Below are 18,354 nucleotides of genomic sequence, written 5' to 3'. Positions count from 1 at the left end.
ATAAGAAAAGTCACGCATGTGGAAGGAGGTGTCACGTTAAAAAGACAATCCAGGTATCTGAGCACTACAGGGCACTGGGACCTTCACCCCCACCCCACCCAGCCGGTTTCCAAGGCAACTCAAACCGCCACAATCTTTGGTTGTCGCTAGTAAGCGTCACTTCCTTTCCATTGACTTCCGGGTCGTCGCCCAGGCTCCCTGCCGCTTTCCCTCCTAGTACCGGACTAGAGGTAGGCGGCCGCCGCCGCCACCGCCGCCTTATCTCCCCTTCCCTGGAGGGTGTTTACCTCACGCCGGGCGGGGCTCCAGCCTTCCCTCTTTTTCCTACGCGCGCAGCCGCAGCCGCGGCCAATCTTTTTCACTTCCGGCCTGTGTATTTCCGGGTCGCCTCAGTCCCTCAGGGTACGGGTCTGGCTAGCCCCTCGGGTGGCCGGAGCAGCGGACGCTCCTGGCCCGGACCCAGCTCCTCCATCTCCCGCACTCTCCCTGCCACAGTCCGGGGCGGCAGCGGCCTCCCTAGTAAGTGTGATCCATTAGTGTGGGGCGGCCTCAGGCGGAAATTCCCCCCCCGCCCTCGGCAAGCGGGGCTTCCCCGGGCTTAGGGCTTCAATCAGACCGGGCCCTGGGGAGAGGCCGGGTCCGGGCGATCTGAGGGAGGGGCGGCTGTGAGCAGAGATCGGGACGTGGGGGGAGAGTCGGACTCGATGACCTCTAAGGTCTCTTTCAAGCTAAGGAGGTCCTAGGGGGATCCCGAGGGGATGACTGGTCTGGGACGCCTGGGAAGGAGCGAGAGTAGAGACCCCGCGGAGGGTGGCGTGGCGAGGAGTGGGAGCCGGGACCTGAGGTTGTAGTGAGGGCAGAGAGAGAGAAAGAGAAGGCAGGAGCTTGGGCGTAGAGTCTCCGAGGGGGGAGCTGAGAGGAGGAGAGGACCAGTGATCTAGGTTGGTGATGCTGGATCTGGACCCCAAGAGGAAGGACAGATGGGAGTGAACTGACATCTATTTCCTGAGAAGGACTAGAGCTAAGATTGCTGCAAATGGGAGAGGGAGGCGGGGAAGAGAGAGGGTTTTTTTTGGAGGAAGATAAGTTGTGGGACTGGGAGAACTTATCGGGACTTGGTTTTGTAAATCTTTAGGTGTCTATGAAAATTAGGGTATGTATATATATCTGCCACCTCAGTTCTTGAAATCCTTTTATGTAGTACTTAGTTGGCCCTGGAAGGTGGTCACTATCTCATTTTTTGTGGCTTTGTCTAAGTGTAGTTTTTCCAGAAGCCCGGGCGGGCACTGTGACTTCTGGAGGGGGAGATAAGGGAGGGAGGGAGAAAAACAGCTTAGAAATAAAACCAGAGGAGTTTGGCTTTGGGTGAAAAGGTAGCACTAGGCATCAAGTTAAATCCTACCCAGTGAGAAGTAGGTGAGGAAACTTTTTCATTGCCATGGTTTGAAGGGCATGTCCGTATTATAAACGACAAGGTAGTTTACTTTTAAGAGCAGGAAAGACAGAATTTGATCTCCAGGTTCTGAGACAGATGAGGATACCCTTGTATACATTATTAAGGCTGTTCTCGAAGGTCCATGGAGACTCAGAAGGTTGGAGACATAAAGATTCCTTAGGCATTTCTTCCATCCCTTTTCCATTCAAGGGAAGTGGCTTCAGGGTGCTTCCTTCATAGTCCCACAAGGAGATAGCTGCTGTTGAACAGGAAAAGGACAACTTTTAGTAATGTAAGTCTCATTCTGAGGTTCAGAAATCTGAGTACTGATACTTTGGATTCATTTTGAAAGGAAGTAGAATGCGTGGGCTAGGGTATGAATCCAAGCAAGTCTTTGAATGGTAGCTGTTAGTGGAAGGGGCCCTGTGGATTTCCTTGGAATTCCATCAGAAGAATATAAGAACTGGTCACTAGTATAAGAACTGGTCACTCTTCCATTGCATCTGTAATGAAGAAATTCTTATGAAGTTATCCCAGTATGAGGTTGCCCTATCCTGTGGGCTTAGGGTGAAATGTGATAGAAATAACTGTTCCTTTTTCTCTGTGGTTAATGGTGTGTTTTCACCATGCTGCTTCTGAAAATGTTTGTGCTTGAATGGGCCCACTGAGCTGAAGGTGAGCTAATGCTTATTTGGCCAGGATAATTACTTGAGCTGATTTTGGCTTTCAACCAGCATACCTTTCCATTGAGGTGATTAAAAAATCCTGGTAGAGCTGCAGAACCTCTAATTGGCATTTTGCTTTCTCAAAAGGGGACCTTATTTTGAAACACTGTTTCTGCTGACTAGGCACCTTACCTTCTTGCAGCTGTCAGACTGCTTTAGGGATATTTACAGTTGAGGCTTTTGGGAAAGTGACAAGTGTTTGCATCCTGATCCTCAAATTGCTTTGATAAATTAACTGCTACTGCAGCTGGGCTGCCATAGTCTGCTATAACTGTGCTGTTTTGCATAGAGTATAATTTTGTTCAGTTCTCAAAGTGCTGGGAATACTGGCTGGAAATGAATAAAATGCAAAAATTATGCTCAGAAAAGCTTTTGCTGTGACCAGGGACGATGCAATCTTTATTCCCTTCATGGTATGGAGGAGCTAGCTGCCAGTGTAAATTCTGAAGCTAATCAGTCTTAGACATTGGCCCCCACTATAAAAAAGGATTTACCTTTTCTCATTGTGGAGAAGAGGTACTAAAGGAATAAGAAGGGATGAGTTTTGTTCTTCTATTTTTTGCACTGTGCCAGAAGGCAAAAAATACTTTCATTAGAATCTTATTTTTGGAATTTGAACATACCTGTGTGGACTTTTCCAATATAATAACCCTTCTAAGTTGAGCTTGCTTTACCTAATTTTAAAGACAGCTATAACTTTGTAACCAGATTTGAACAGAATTAGGAGCGATACAATTATAGATTTGAAGCCAGACAGGGACTTTAAAATTCATCTAGTCTCATTTTGTAGAAGAAGAAAAAGACTCAGGGGATGACTTGCCCAGTTTAGGGGAGGGGAATAGTATAAGCATTTATGTAGTACCTACTATGTGCCAGGCACTGTATTAAGGGCTCTTTACAAATATTATCTTATTTGATCTTCACAACAACCCTGCAAAGGTGAGTGCAGTTATGATCCCTATTTTATAGTTGGGGAAACTGAGTTATACAGAGGTCTTAAGTGACTTTCCCAGGGTCACACAGCTAAGCATCTGAGGCCAGATTTGAACTTGGGTCACTCTAGGCTCTGCGCTTTATCCACTGTACCACAAGCTGCCAGTTTGTTCCGTTGGCCCTCAATCTTCACATACCAGTTTATGGACTGTTAAAATGAATTTGCTCCTAAATGTTAGAGCTGTAGGAGCTCTTGGCCAACCTCTAGGCCAACCCTCTCGTTTTATAGGGGAGGCAATGGATCTAGAAAGGTAACTCAAAGTCACACAGCTAATTAATAGAAGAAATAGTGCTGGAATCCTGCTTCTCATTCCAGCTCTTCTTTCACTACTTCTGTGTCCATGAATTGTATAATTAAAAATGATAGCCAAAGGTTGTTTTACATGCCAGATGCCTTTTAAAATTATTTATTAATGTTGATGTGGATATAATGTGAAATGATATAAAAGTGGACTATTTTATAGCTAAAAACAGTTAGCCTATGCAAGTTTGAACTCTGTTTGAAGGAATCGGGGTTTTTGCTTTTGTTTTTTAAACTACTTGGTTTAGACCAGATCTAAGTTTTAAGAAGCTTAAGTGACTCTTTAGTAGGTTTTCAATCCTTTAGTTAAAATGTATATGAATACATCAGAATAAGTTGTCTGTTGGAGTTAGTAGGCAACTTATGAACAACTTATTTTACATAAATTATATAAGTAAATACTTTTAATAGTTTATTTAATTGCATTAATAAGTTAATGCAGTTTATGTTTATGTCCTTTGGTAAATTCATCCCAGAGAGCCTTCCAGTGAGCTTTTTCTTGTTCTCTTGATAGAATGAATTGTTTGTCAGTTACCTTTTTCTATAGCTATGTGACCAGCCTGTCTTTTTCCCCCGTTTGGGTTTTATGACATTTCTCTTATGACATCCTTTTATGTCACTTCTCCTGAAGAATTCCTCCTCCTCAGTCCCTTGAAAGTCTGGCTTCTGACCTCACTATCCAGCTGTAACCTCTTTCTCCAAGGTTACCAGTGATCTCTTAACTGCTCAATCTAAGGGCCTTTTCTCAGTCCTCATTTTATTTTCACTTTCTGTAGTTTTTTATATTGTCTACAACCTTCACCTTCTGGGCACTTTTTCTTATGTTGTCTTTATTGCCACTACTCTTTACTCTCTTTTAATCTGTTCAACTACTCCACCTCAGCATCCTTTGTTGCATCATCCACATCCTATCCCTTTAGTATGGATATTCAGTACTTATCACAGTATCTATAACATAGTAAGGCTTAATATTTGTTGAATAGTAATGTCATAGCCTGCTCAGGCCCATCATACATGATTGGGCAACCACCATTGTCCTTTGGGGTGATCATTAACTCTTGTTCATCAAAAATTACAATGTTCTGTGACTCAGCTATCTAGCATCACAGGAGGAATATTGGTGTTAAAAAGATGGACTGTTTCAGGAAGAAGCTTGGTTGGGGTTCATTAAAAGAAATATACAACTTGCCTTTGGGAAACTTGATTGTTTTTTTTATTTGTTTTTGTTTTTTACTTTTTGGAGGGGGGAAGGCAGGACGGTTGGGTTAAGTGACTTGCCCAAGGTCACACAGCTAGTAAGTGTTAAGTGTCAGAGGCTACCAAATTTGAACTCAGGACCTCCTGACTCCAGGGCTGGTGCTCTATTCACTGTACCACCTAGCTGCCCCAAGATTGTTCTTTCTTTTCTGAGCTCAGGTCCATTTGCTTTGTCTGTCCAAGAGATACGTACCGATGGACAAGTTGTATAGGTGGCCCATCCTGCTGCATAGTATATAGTCTGAACAATAGACATTCTTCACATATTTGGTTTTTCCTATGTGGATAATTATTCTTTTTGAGTGTTTTCAGATCTTATTTAGGAGATTCTGCATTCTTCTAGGACACGCTACAGTCAGCACAGTGTCAGTCCATCACCTATCATTAGTTAAGTACCTACTGTGTGCTAGGTTCTGTACAAAGCACTGGGGGTACAAAGAAAGGCAAAAAACAGTTTCTGTCCTCAAGGATTTTACAGTCTAATCAAGGAGACAACATGCAAACAACCACATAAGTACAAGCTATACATGGGATAAATTGGGGATAATTTCAGAAGGAAGGCACTGAGATTCAAGAGAACTGAGAAGAACAAGTTGGTTGGCCTTTAGCAAGAAGGTTGGCCTTTAGCTGAGATTTGAAGGAAGCCAAGGAATGGAGGAGGGAGAGTTTCAGAGATGGGGGACAACCAGTCAGAATGCTCAGTCAGGAGATGGAGTATTTGTGGAACTGCAAGGAGACCACTGTCACTGGATTGATTGTATAAGAATAGAGAGGGGAGTAATAAGAAGGGAATAGGTTACAAATAGCTTTAAAAGCTAAACAAACCCCATCAATTGGGGAATGGCTGAACAAGTTGTGGTATATGCATGTTATGGAATACTATTGCGCTATAAGAAACGGGGAGCAGGCGGTCTTCATATTTACCTGGCGAGGCTTAAAAGAACTGATGCTGAGTGAGAAGAGTAGAACCAGGAGGAATCTGTACACAATTACAGACACAACGTATGAGTGATGACCAACTTTGATAGACTGGACTCTTCTCAACAACACAGGGATATAAGTCAATCCCAAAAGACGCATGATGGAGAGAAAAACGTGCATCTAGAGAAAGAACTAGAAAGAACTAAATTTATATCCAGGTGGAAGCAAAATACCTGATCTTTTTCGTTCTCTTATTTGATTTTATGTCCTCTTTACCATTTTTCATTCCAGCTGGTACAATCCATCCTTATAACCTGACCATTGTATAATGTGAAAGTAATTATAGATCCTATACTTGATAATAAGCCGCCATGGGGCGGAGGGGAGGGAGGGGGACAAAATGTGAAATTCAAGGAATTGTGGAATTGAATCCTGTAAACTAAAAGGAAACAAACAAATTAATAAATTAAAGTATAAAAAAAAAAGCTAAACAAACGATCTTATAGTTGTTATCCTGGAGTTAATAGGAAGCCATTGGAGTTTATTGAATGGGAGAATGATTTAGTAAGATCTGCATTTTAGAGAGATCAGCTAGACAGTTGAGTGGACGATGGATTGGAGTTGGGGGAGACAATGCAGGAAGATCAAACAGCAGGGTATTGCAATAGTCCAGGCTTGAGGCAATGAGGTTCTGAAGTGCCAGAGTAGGTAAGGGAGTGTAGAGGAGAGATGTTACAAAGGTAGAATTGACAGGACTTGGCCAATAATTGAATATAGGAGATGAGAGAGAATTATGAATGACACCCAAGTTGCTTTGGATGATGATAATACCCTTGTCAACAATAGGGAAGTTAGGATTAGGGAAGGGTTAGGGAGGTGAATTCAGTTTTGGACATGTTGAATTTTTGATGTCTATGGGACATCCAATTCAAGATTTCCAGGAGGAAGCTGGAGAGAGATGTGATGGAGGTCTGGAGAGAGGTTAGGGCATAGATCTAAGAATCATCTGCATAGAGATGTTAAGTGAATCAGGGGAGCTGATGAGATTACCAATTAAAATAATAGATGAGAAGAGAACCCAGCACTGAACCTTGAAGGGACCTCTACCCCCCAGTTAGCAAGCATGATGTGGATACTAGATCCAGCAAAAAAGACAGAAGGGAAAAAGGTAGAAGAACCAGGAGAGAGCAGTGTCATGAAAACTGAGAGAAAAGAGTATCAAGAAGAGAGTGATCAACAGAGTCAGAGGCTGCAGAGAGGTCAAGGATGAGGATTGAGAAAAGACCATTAGATTTGGCAGTGAAAAGATCATTAGTAACTTTGTAAGGAGCAGTTTAAGTTAAATGAGGAGTTTGGAAGCCAGACTGTAAGGAGTTAATAGAGTGAGAAGAAAGGAAGTAGACACCTGTTGTAGAAGGCCTCCTCAAGTTTGATCAAAAAAGGTAGGGGAGATCTATAGGATGATAGCTAGTGGGGGACAGATTAAGGGAAGATTTTTTTGAAGAATGGGAGAGATATGGGGTAGCTGTTAGGGAGAGATTGGAAATAGGTGAGAGACTGGAGATAGAAGGGACGACTTACTGGGGAAGATAGGATGGAATAGAATCACTTTGAATGTAGAGGTTTCCCTTGGCAAGGAGAAAGACTACCCTTTCATGTGAAACAGGTGAGGGAGAAAATAGTGAGAGAAGGCATCTGAATGATGTGAGATAAGGAACAAGAGAAGAAGATGTAGTTCTCATCCTCAACTTGAAATAGAAAGAGCAAGATTTTCAACTGGGGTGGGGGTGGGGGTGGAGGAACCAAAGGACCAGAGTTTCAATCCTCACTCTGTTCCTTATCACCATTATAAATTTAAGTAAATCATTTATCCACCCTGCCCCAGTTTCCACAGCCTTACAGTGAGGGGGTGGGGGTGGGGAGGGTTAGGCTAGCTAGTGCCAAGATCCCTTTCAGCTCTAGATCTGTGATATGGATATAACACTAAGACTTGCCAACTGATTGGATTTAGTGGGGTGGGGATTGACAGTAAATCTCTATGACTCCAAGGTTGAAAACCTGGGTGATTATGAGAATAGTGATATCCTTTACCAAAATAGGTAAGTTTGGAGGAAATCTGGTATAGGAATGAATAGTAATCAGTTTCATTTTAGTATATGTTGTTTGAGGTACTTGTAGTTGGAGATGTTTAAAGGATACTTGGTGATAAAAATAGGACTGAAACTCAAGGAGAGATTAGAAACGAACATATATAGATCTGAGGATTACCTCCAGAGAAATGGTAATTACACCTGTAGAAGATGAGGAGGTCACTAAGAGAACTTATATAAAGAGAAAATAAGAGGGTCCAGGATATAGCCCCATGGTTAAAGGGTAGGATATTCATTGTGAGCCAGTGAAGGGGACTGGAAAACAGGAGCATCTGAAAGTCCTCACCATCCAGAATCCCTCTTTGACTTGTACTTTGTGCTGATTCCATGACAGTGATGAACACCTTTAGAGAATATACATCTCCCTGTTTTATGTCTTCCTTGAAATTAATAATAACATGTTTACTGAACAAAGTTATCTGTTATATTTTACAAGTAATATTCTAGTATTTTGACATTGATAGAAGATACTTTGCTGGAAGGAAGTCTGTAAGGTAGTGTTTTACTCTATCAAATTTGATGCTTTTTAATAGTCTGTAAACAGTAAGCATGGTGAAATTTTATTTTCTACACTTTTCAGTCAACTGTGTTAACTATAAATTGCCTGTTTTAGAATATCGTTAAAACTTGCCTGTTGTTATATTTTCATCCACGATGTTCTTGATGAATGTTTATTCTCACAAAATTTTGTATAGATGGGGGAAAGAGGCATTTGGGTTGTTAGTTACTGATCATCTCTCTTGGGGGGGGGGATATTAAGGTCTAATTTCCCCCCACACATACACTTTTTGATATCTTTCAGATCATAATTGATCTCTTAACACCTTCACTAGTATGTTCTTTTATACCAGTTTTTTCCATCTCTGTTTTCCTCAGTACAATTTCCGCCTCCTTCTTTAGCACATCCAGGACTGTGATGTCAGAGTTCAAACGTAGTGGTTTCACAATACATGACAGTGAAAAGAGTTTATTATAAAAATTTTCACAGGGGGAGGCTAGGTGGTGCAGTGAATAGAGTACCCGCCCTGGGGTTAGGAGGACCTGAGTTAAAATCCGTCCTTAGACACTTAACACTATCCATGTGACCTTGGGCAAGTCACTTAACCCCAATTGCCCTGCCCTCCCCCCTGCAAAAAGAAAAAAACAATTCACAGCTCTTTTCTATTTTTCATGTTTTTCTGTCCTTGCCCATTTCATGCTTAAATGCCCTTGGGATGACTTCCCATAGTTGTCACTCTCTCTTTAGGCTTTATTTAAATTTTTTTTCTCTACTGATATTTTGTGTTTTATGATATACTAGATGTCTTCCTCCTCCATAAGATTTTACAAAAGAATTTTTATTTTAAACCACCTCTCTCCACTTAACAAGGAAATCAAACATATACAGGTTGAGGTGGTTTTATTTTTTTGTTTTCTTATTAAGACAATTTATTAGAGTTCTTTACAAAATGGTTATAATTTGTGTCAGTGGCCATTCCTTCATTTGGGTCCTACATTGTCACATCAGCAGCTTATTTAAGTAGTCAATTTGGAGTTGTTCTAATTGCATTTTGTTTTTTGATGTTTACTTGGTGCTTGTCATGGTCAATGCCTCCTGATAATTTTTTCGAACAAAATACTTGTGAGGCTTCTATGTAGATTGATTATAAACCATTTGTCTCTCATTTCTTACTAACCTAATTTACTCCCAAACCACATATTTTGGCTGTCTTTTTAGTGGCTACTTTTGCATTAGATACCAGGTATCAAAGTATGTTGATTTTAATTTAAAAGGTCTTTGTAGAATTTTTCTTTGTCTTCATCTTCATCAGAAGATAATTGGTATGTGAGATGTGGTTATTTTCATGAGGGTCTTTTTTTGTTTGTTTTGTTTTATAACTAGTACAAGCATTGTAGCAGGAGATCATGACCAGACATCCCATGATGTTTTCTTATTGATTTTGAATATTTCACTAACTCCTTTATTTGCCAGACTTCTATTTAGTTATAACTTCCTTGTAGTGAGAATGTCACAATTGATATAATTCAGTTCCTACAGTAGTAAGTCCACTCATTGATTACTAGATGAGAGTTTTCATATTTTGTAGGACCAGCAGCTAAGCTTATGGTTATGCATGTCTAGAAATTACATTATTCTTAGAATTCCCTGTTCCATTTTCCATCAGTAACACTTTCTCTTTTTACAAGGCGGGAGGAGGGGATCCACATAGGACTGAGTCCCATTTTGTATTTGTTGGTTTGTTTCATGGTTTGCCATGGCCAAAAAATTCATTATTGAGTGGCCAGTATCCTGCCAGTGAGCTTCTCCATACTTCTCCAGACTGAACATCAGATAGTCTGTTGCTTGAACCATATTTGAAGCCTTTCTAGCATTGTAGAACTTGATCGAGCCTATACATCCTTCCTGATAAAGCCTTTGAGAACCTAGAATCACATGAGGCATTAGAGTAGAATTAAGTGAAGTGTTAGATAGATTAAAGATAAGTATAAGCTTTTAAAAGTGACATTGATATTAGCATCTAGTTTTTCTTGCTTTGAAGAATATTTAAGAAAATTGGCTTTGCATTCAGAGTAAATTCAGAAGATAAGATCAGTTTGGCTGGTTTCTGCAGAAAGTTAGGTTTGGTTCTTATATCTATCCTCAGGACCCTAAGACTATCCAACATACTTATTAAATCTAATAATCATTAAAGCATTTTGTAGTCCACATCAAGGCAAGAAAGCATTGGATTTGGAATTAGGCCTGGGTATGAGTCCTACCATTTATTTAGCTGTATGACTTTGGATAAGTCATTTATCCTTTTGAGTTTTAGGTTTCTTATCTGCAAAATGGGGATAATGCTATTTTTACCATAATGTAATGAAAGTTTGTTGAAATTGTACATGTATATATTATTTTATGGTTAACAAGCCGCTTAAAGGAAGAAAAAAAGAATTTCCATCATTTCAATCAAATGCTGTAGTTTTAAAGTTTAAGTGAAAAAATTTTAACTGAGATTATTTATTTCAGATATTTATTGCTTGGCATATAATCTTCAGAACTGTTTCCAAATTACTAAATTTTAAGTTCCCTGAGGCAGTAGTAACTGTCTGCCTGAACTTTGTGCATTTCTTAGCACCTAGCCCAGTGTTCTGTACATAAGAGGTGCTTATAAATGTTTAAATGAATGTTCTTAATAGCAATAATAACAATAACTGATGATGGAACAGGATGAGGGAAGGCTTATTTCTCAGAAACTTGGTTTATGAATGATCATGTGGAAACACTGTTAATATCTTTCTTGTTTCTCCTCTTCTAGAAACCACAATTGTCCAAGACAGGTAACATGCCAACGCCTTTTAAGATTGCCATGCCCCCTGGAAAGAAGCCATGGAAAAGATGAGGTAGCTGCTACCCAGGAATGTTCTAGGAAAGCTGATTTCAATGGATACAAAATATAAAGACGACTTATTCAGGAAGTATGTGCAGTTTCATGAGTCCAAAGTGGATGCCTCCAGCACTAAGCAGCGACCTGTCAATGATGAATACCTCCGGGTGGCAGCCTCGGCCGTACTCAGTCTGCATAAGATCGAGCCCTTTTATAGATTCCGGTTGATCAAATTTTATGAGGTGGTTGAGAGCTCCCTTCGCTCACTGAGGTCCTCTAACTTGCGGACTCTCCACAGCGCATTCAACATGCTGGAGACAGTGGGAATCAACCTCTTCCTTTACCCTTGGAAGAAGGAATTCAAAAGTATTAAAGTAAGGCATACAGGAGTGCTTTCCAGTAGTTTAAATAAAGTAGGCTGTAGGGAAGGTTCTTCTCTAGGACTACATCCATCTTCATTAATGTTTCCCTAAAGTTATGGAGGCCTAGTATAGTGGAATAAAGCTTAATAAAGACATAAGTTTGAGGCCTACACTTGCCATAACTAGCATAGTGACCTCTTAGGTTACTTCTTCTCTCTGGCCTCACTTATCATAAAATAAGGGTTTTAAAACAGATAATCTCTTTCCAGCTGTAATGCTTTTATGTTTTTTACCATTAAGCAAAGAGTATATTGCTTGAGGATTTCTCTTTTTCTTCTTGGGCCCAGCGGTATAGTTAATAGAACCCTGGGTTTGTAATCAAGGGAACTGAGTTTGAATCTCAACTCCGTTAATTATTATCTTGTGTGACTTCAGGTAAGCCCCTTTCCTCTCTAGTGCTTAGTTTTTCAATGAGGGATTTGAACTAGTTGCCAGCCAGCAGCACCCCCGCCTCGCTCTAATGAACATAGATCTCAAAGAATAAATAATTGTCAAGTGTTCTATCTTCTGCTGGCCTTAAAAAAGCCTGGGAAAAATGTAGAACCATCAGTTGTGGCACCCAGTGATTGGGACCATCTATATACTTGGTGCCTCAGAACCTTTGCTGCCCTTAAACTAAAACTTTTGTATGGATGATATGAGTAACTGGCATTGCTATAGTGTTTTGCAGATTATAACAATTCTGTGAGGCAAATGATGATGCAAATATTCTTATCCTCATTTTACAGATGAGAAAACAGGCTTATAGGAGTGAAATGATTTTTGAACTCAGACTTCCTTATTTCAAATAAAGTGTCTCTTTTCACTACACTATCATATCTTTCATGGTGTACCATCCCAGATGGTTGGGATTCTGGCAGGAGAATTTAACTGGCGTGGCAAAATTTAACTGGTTTGTCAGTAAAAGTTTGTGCCAGTGGTTTCTATGATTTAGAGTTTGTGCTAATGGGCATTTGAAGGGGAGAGTGGCATGGGACTTTTCTTTTGGTGGGGTAGGGTAGATAATTCCTTATTTCCCAATTCATTCAAGTTTCCTAGAAAATTTGTAGTAGGATAAAGTTTGGTAGTCTAGTCCCTACAACCCTTCCTTACAGAGGAAGTAATCAAAGTTACAAAGAGTTTAAATGTTCCAAAGTTCCAAAGAAGTTAAATGGCTTGCCTGTGCTTACACAGTAAATAACAGCCAGCACTAGGAACTGAGTCATTTTATTTCTAATCCAATATTCTATCTGTTGTGGTTTGAACCAAATTTATGTATCATAGATAGACCCCAGATTGGTTTTTCAGAAATCTTTCTGAAATGTAGCACACTGAGTTAGATAGTAATTCAGACTCTCTCTGTGAGAACATTCGAATAATTTACTAGGTTAAATGGGTCAATTGCATTGTTTCTATTAATGGAAATCAAGAAAAAATTGTCATTGGATTTTCTCCTCTGAATCTATTCCTCTTTGTCATTCACTACTGTTTTTTCTGTTGGTGGAAAGCCCCAACCCCACAAAATCATCAGTTCTCTTCCCGAATTTTCAGAAAGAGTGGATGTGGAATTTCCATCATACTAGTGTCTTGGATATTCGTAAACATTAATTTTAGTCTCCTAGAGCATGAGTCTAGTGAAGTAATTCACTTCCCTTACTTTTCTGCCCATGATCTATATTATAGTTAAATGGGAATTGCTTTCCATTTTGTGTATACTAAAGGAAAAATACTGGATTTTTTCCCCTCCTCTCTTGTAGACCTACACAGGACCTTTTGTTTATTATGTGAAATCAACATTACTAGAAGACGACATCAGAGTCATCCTGAATTACATGGGCTATGTCCAGGATCTTGGAAGTGCATACAGGCTCAAAGAACTGGTAGAAATTTTGCAGGTGAAAATGGTCTCTTTTGAGCTTTTTTTGGCCAAAGTAGAGTGTGAACAGTTGCTTGAGATACACTCCCAGGTGAAGGACAAGGGTTACTCAGAGCTGGATGTGGTGAATGAGCGTAAACACAGCAGTGAAGATGTGAGGGGCTGCTCAGATGCCATGAAGAGGAGGGTGGAGTGTAAGGAGAACCTCACTGCTTCTATGGCACGAATGTCCCTTCAGAAATCAGCCAGTGAGAGAGCAGCAAAAGATTACTTCAAGCCCAAAGTGAATAAGCCTTCCAAATCCATGGACACTTACGATAGTTACTGGGAGAGTAAGAAGCCACCACTGATGACTTCACTTAGCCTCAGGAAGGAGCCTGCAGTGGCAGATGTGGAAGATGACATTAAAGATGAAATTATTCGACCATCTCCCTCTCTCCTGACCATGTCCAGCTCCCCACGCGGCTGCTCTGATGAATTTGTGCCCCTCTCCTCAAATCCGAATGGCATGTTACGAACCATCCCTCCTTGTAACACCTATTTTTCCCCTCAAGATGACCTAGACCTTTACACAGATTCAGATTCCAGGGGTACATATAGGAGACCAGATTCTCTCAAGCCAGATGTGTGGCTATTACGAAATGACTCCAACCCCCTTTACCATAAGCGTACACATCCCGCCAAAGAGACCGCCTCTTCTAAGTGCCAAAGCTGTGGCCTCACATGTGGCTCCTCGCTCTGCCAGCGGTGTGAAACTGTACTCACGTGTCGGCAGGACTATCCTGTCACCAAACAGAACAGCTTCCCCATAAAATCAGGCCCCCATGATGGTTTATCCCATGGGGCTGCTATGAGGGAGAAGTCTCTGTACACGGCACAGACTCAGGGCCCTGAAAGGGCATCTCACCTCCACTCAAAATCCAAGGCTACAGCTGCATCTCGCTGTGGCTTCTGCAATCGGTCAGGAGCCTCTAACACATGTGCAATTTGTTCAAAAGTCTCATGCGATACCTGCCTCACTGCTTACCACTACGACCCATGCTGCAAAAAGAGTGAGCAACACAAATTCATGCCTAACAGTCAGCTCAACTATAAGTCAACTCAGTTCTCCCATCTTGTGTATAGATAGACTCAAACTCTCATATTCTACACAAAGGGCTAAAACTATACTTTGTGACTTCCTTGGTGCGAAGTCTTACACTGACCTCGGAAGTGGAGCTATGCTGACCTACGGGGAATGACATTTCACCCCTCCGTTGTTGGTGTTTTTGTGTCCTCATCCATGCTACACACACCTTGGGATCCACACTCCTGTCAGATCTTTCCAGCAATGGATGCTTTGTGATTTGATAAGGGGAAGAGGACCAGCCAGGCTTCTTTTCCAGTTTGGCACTTGGGCTTGCTAGTCCTCCTGTATGCACCCCATCCCCACCCACCCTCCTCCCCAGTTTTGTTTTTTAAAGGAGTTTGATACCTGGGGTTTTCAAATGACTCCCCAGCAGCTCCACTGATAAGCTGCAGTGGGCTGGGGAGGGACAGTCACAAAGATTCATGGTTTCCATTCCAGGGACTAGTGAAAGGTTTTTGAAAGCAAAGCATTCTTTCACAGCAGCATCTCCTAGGAGTTCTATTGCTGCCCACAGAGGTTTATCTCAAAGTGCTTCCTGAAATATCCAACAACCTCCCTCCACCCCTCCACACATAGATATTATTTTAAATAGTCACCAAGATCCCTGAGTGGGCTCTCCTGTGCCCCCTCATATTTGACTCTCTAGGTTTCAGAGTTTGAACAGAAGACAGTCATGCTTGATTTTTGTAGTGCTGCCAATAGCTTCCTCTAGTGTACTGTACAGTATTAGTGGATTTGTTGACACGACATTTTCGTTGCAGCCATCCAAAAGAGGCCTAATTTTAATTCCTTTTCTCTGTTGCACACGTATTGACTCTTCTTTGTACTGTAAATAGGTGACTTGAAAAGTTTTATTTTTTAATAAATATATTCCTTGTGTGCTTAAAAGTGGTAAAAATCATTATCTGGCTATTTATAACTTTCCCCTGGGTTTTTTTGTTTGTTTTTCTCTTGGGCGGGGTGTGGAAATGGGGACTTTTGTGTTGCTTTGGTTTGCCTTTAGTTCTTTTTTCCTAATGTTCCCTAGGTGAAGCTGTTAGTAGTGGGAAGGAATATTGAAGATGGGTTTCTTTTTTGAGTCAGTAGAGGTAACTAAGCTCTTGTCTTCCCTTTAAAAAATATATATATATACTGTGTACATATAGATACCTACCTCCCATTTGCACTTCTTGGGGGTTAGTACAGACTTGGCAGTGCAACTCTGCCCCTGTAGACTGTAGTACTACCCTCATAAATTTAGAGGCCACACTAAGGGCCTTCTCAGGACTTCACTATGCCCCTATGGTCACTGGCACAAAAGTTGGACCTGACCCTCCTAATTGTCTAAGTCTTGTTTCTGAAGGAAATGTAACTTAGCCATTCCTTTTGATTCCCTCCCTCCCCCCGCCCCATATCTTTATCTTTAGTTTTCAAAATGTGAAACAGTTTTGCACTTAAAATGGCCAGAAACTGCTTATTTTTATGTATGTTTGACCTGTCCTAAAAACTCCCTCCAAACTGAAGGATATTTTTGACTCCTGACTCATGCAATGAATGATCAACACTTACCTTTAAATTTTACTTTGATGTGAGAAAAGGAATGGGGAAGAGTAAGAAAATCTAAATTTATGAACATGCAAAAATTACTTTAGCCGTAAGTCTGTCAAATGTATAAATCTTTTGGGACCTTACCAAATGTATTTTTAAGAGCAAAGCAAAAAAGAGATATTTGGCTTTAATGAAAAGGTGGGTGGAGGGGAAACAAATCTGAATTTGGCTGGACATGGTAGTCATTGTTAACTTATGGACTTCTAAGCTCAGCTGAATGATTTTTTTTCCTAATTGTCTGACTTTTTGAAATCACTATCTTTATACACACACACACATATACATGCACATATATCTGATAGATTATGTATAGATAACACTGTATATAAAGCTGAATTTTAAAGAATTTCACTACTGAGATTAGCTACTTCATTCTGGAGTGTCATGCCTATCCTATTTCTGAGGTCTCTAGTTCTCTTGTCCCTTGTCCAGACTGCCCACTGCAAATTTCCTAACAAACTGTGAAGCCATGTGATTAGATGGTGAACGTTAGCCCGGATGACTGCATTAATAAAAGTCTGGTGTATAATATATATTGTCATGGAAATACTGTTGTTCAAAACTATTGAATTGCAAGTGCTCTGACCTTGCACTCTCTTGGTGTGTATCTTATTGTACCAGGTTGCTGTGATTGAGACAGTAAAAGTATATCTGACTTTTAAATGGAGGTGTTTTGCATTTGATTTCTATCAAGATAGGTGAAGTGATGAGAGATGATTTTAAAAATAAAATGTCTTCCACTGTTAATGGAGATTTCCCTCCCTCCTTTTTGGCTTCATTTTTTTTTTTTTGAGGGGGTTGGGAGAGATTGCTCAAATTTAGATGTAGTTATAAAATCCCAGGGCACTATAAGTCAGTTTTAACAAGCATTTATTTATAGTCCAGGTAGGAGCTGGGGATACAAAGACAAAAGCTAAACAGTTCTGCCCCTACAGAGCTTTTGGGGGAAATAACACATAAACATAAATATAAAATATATACAAAATGAATAAATTGGAGTGGGAAAAGAACACTGATAAAGGTAGGGAGATCAAGAAATGCCTTTTATAGAAGCTAGGACTGCCAAGAGGCAGATGAAGAGTTAGGACATTCCAGAATTGAGGGCCAGCCTGTGCAAAAGGACAAAGGCACCAGCTGGAATGTTGTTTATAGGGATCAGCAAGTAACCTAGCTTGGTTTGATCATAAAATTCAGAAGCAGCATGGGAGCAGAGGAAATGCTGGACCTGTAGTCAGGAAGAAATAGGTTCAAATTCCATTGATCCTTTGCCTCAGCTCACCTGAAAAAGGAGGGGGTTGGATTTAGTGACTTCCAAAGTCCCTTCCAACTTTAAATCTGTACCTACTATGAGGGAAGAAGGCATGTGAAATCAGTCTAGAAAGCTAAATTAGAACCATGTTTATTTTGCATGCCAAACAGGAAGGCAATAGGGAACTACTGAAGCTTCTTGAGCAAGGAAGTGACATGGTCAGACCTGTGTTTTAACTATCAATTTGAGGAGACAGAATGGAAGAGTGAAAAACTGGAAACAAGGAGACCCAAAAGGGCCTGAATTATAGTGGTGGCTGTGTGAATGGAGAGAAGGTGATGGATGAGAGACAGGTGGTGGAAACTGAATTAATAAGACTTGGTGACTGGTGAGATCTGGAGTGAGGAGAGTGCTGAGTGAAGAATTGACAAGTGATTATCTGGATAGAAACCGGGATGCTAAGTGGGTCTTCCCTAAGATGATCAGCAAGCTGGGGCTCTACTAGTTCTGCAGGAGAAGGAGGAATATTAAGTTCAGTTTGGGATATGTAAGACACATGGGGATATTCAAGTAGAGGTGTGACTGCCAGTTGGGAGATGGAGGATTGAAGCTTTGGAAACCTCGTTGGCTGGATATGTAGATTTGGGAGTCATTTGCATAGACATGATAGTTGAACCTGTAGGAGCTGATGAAGTTGGTAGAGAAGAGGGGGTCAGCTAGGTGGCACAGTGAAGGGAGCACCGGCCTTGGAGTCAGGAGCATCTGAGTTCAAATTCGGCCTCAGATACTAAACTAGCTGTGTGACCTAGAGCAAGTCACTTAACCCCAACTGCCTTGCCTTCCCCTCTCCAGAAAACCCCCCACAAAAAAGAAGGCCTAGAATGAGCCCAGGGGTACCCTCTTATAGTGGGCTAGGACATGGATGATAATCTTAAAAAGGAGACTGAGTAGTACAAGTAGGA

At 40.9% G+C, this 18,354-nt stretch overlaps 1 protein-coding gene across 1 annotated transcript; it reads left to right on the top strand.

Moving 5' to 3' along the window:
* Window positions 1-358: 358 nt before the first annotated feature.
* Window positions 359-16,890, top strand: SPATA2 (spermatogenesis associated 2). The gene is made up of 3 exons (XM_069072394.1): window positions 359-519; window positions 11,082-11,524; window positions 13,309-16,890. The coding sequence occupies exons 2-3, from the start codon at window positions 11,207-11,209 to the stop codon at window positions 14,554-14,556; spliced, it is 1,566 nt and encodes a 521-aa protein (XP_068928495.1). The 5' UTR covers window positions 359-519; window positions 11,082-11,206; the 3' UTR covers window positions 14,557-16,890.
* Window positions 16,891-18,354: the final 1,464 nt, after the last annotated feature.

This window comes from Petaurus breviceps, unplaced genomic scaffold, assembly GCF_028583685.1.
Source record: "Petaurus breviceps papuanus isolate PSGF00001 unplaced genomic scaffold, PetGlider_PUasm1.0 90847, whole genome shotgun sequence".
NCBI classification, from domain to species: domain Eukaryota; kingdom Metazoa; phylum Chordata; class Mammalia; order Diprotodontia; family Petauridae; genus Petaurus; species Petaurus breviceps.
Note: the sequence above shows the minus strand (reverse complement) of the source record. Positions and strands in the feature narration are given on the sequence as shown.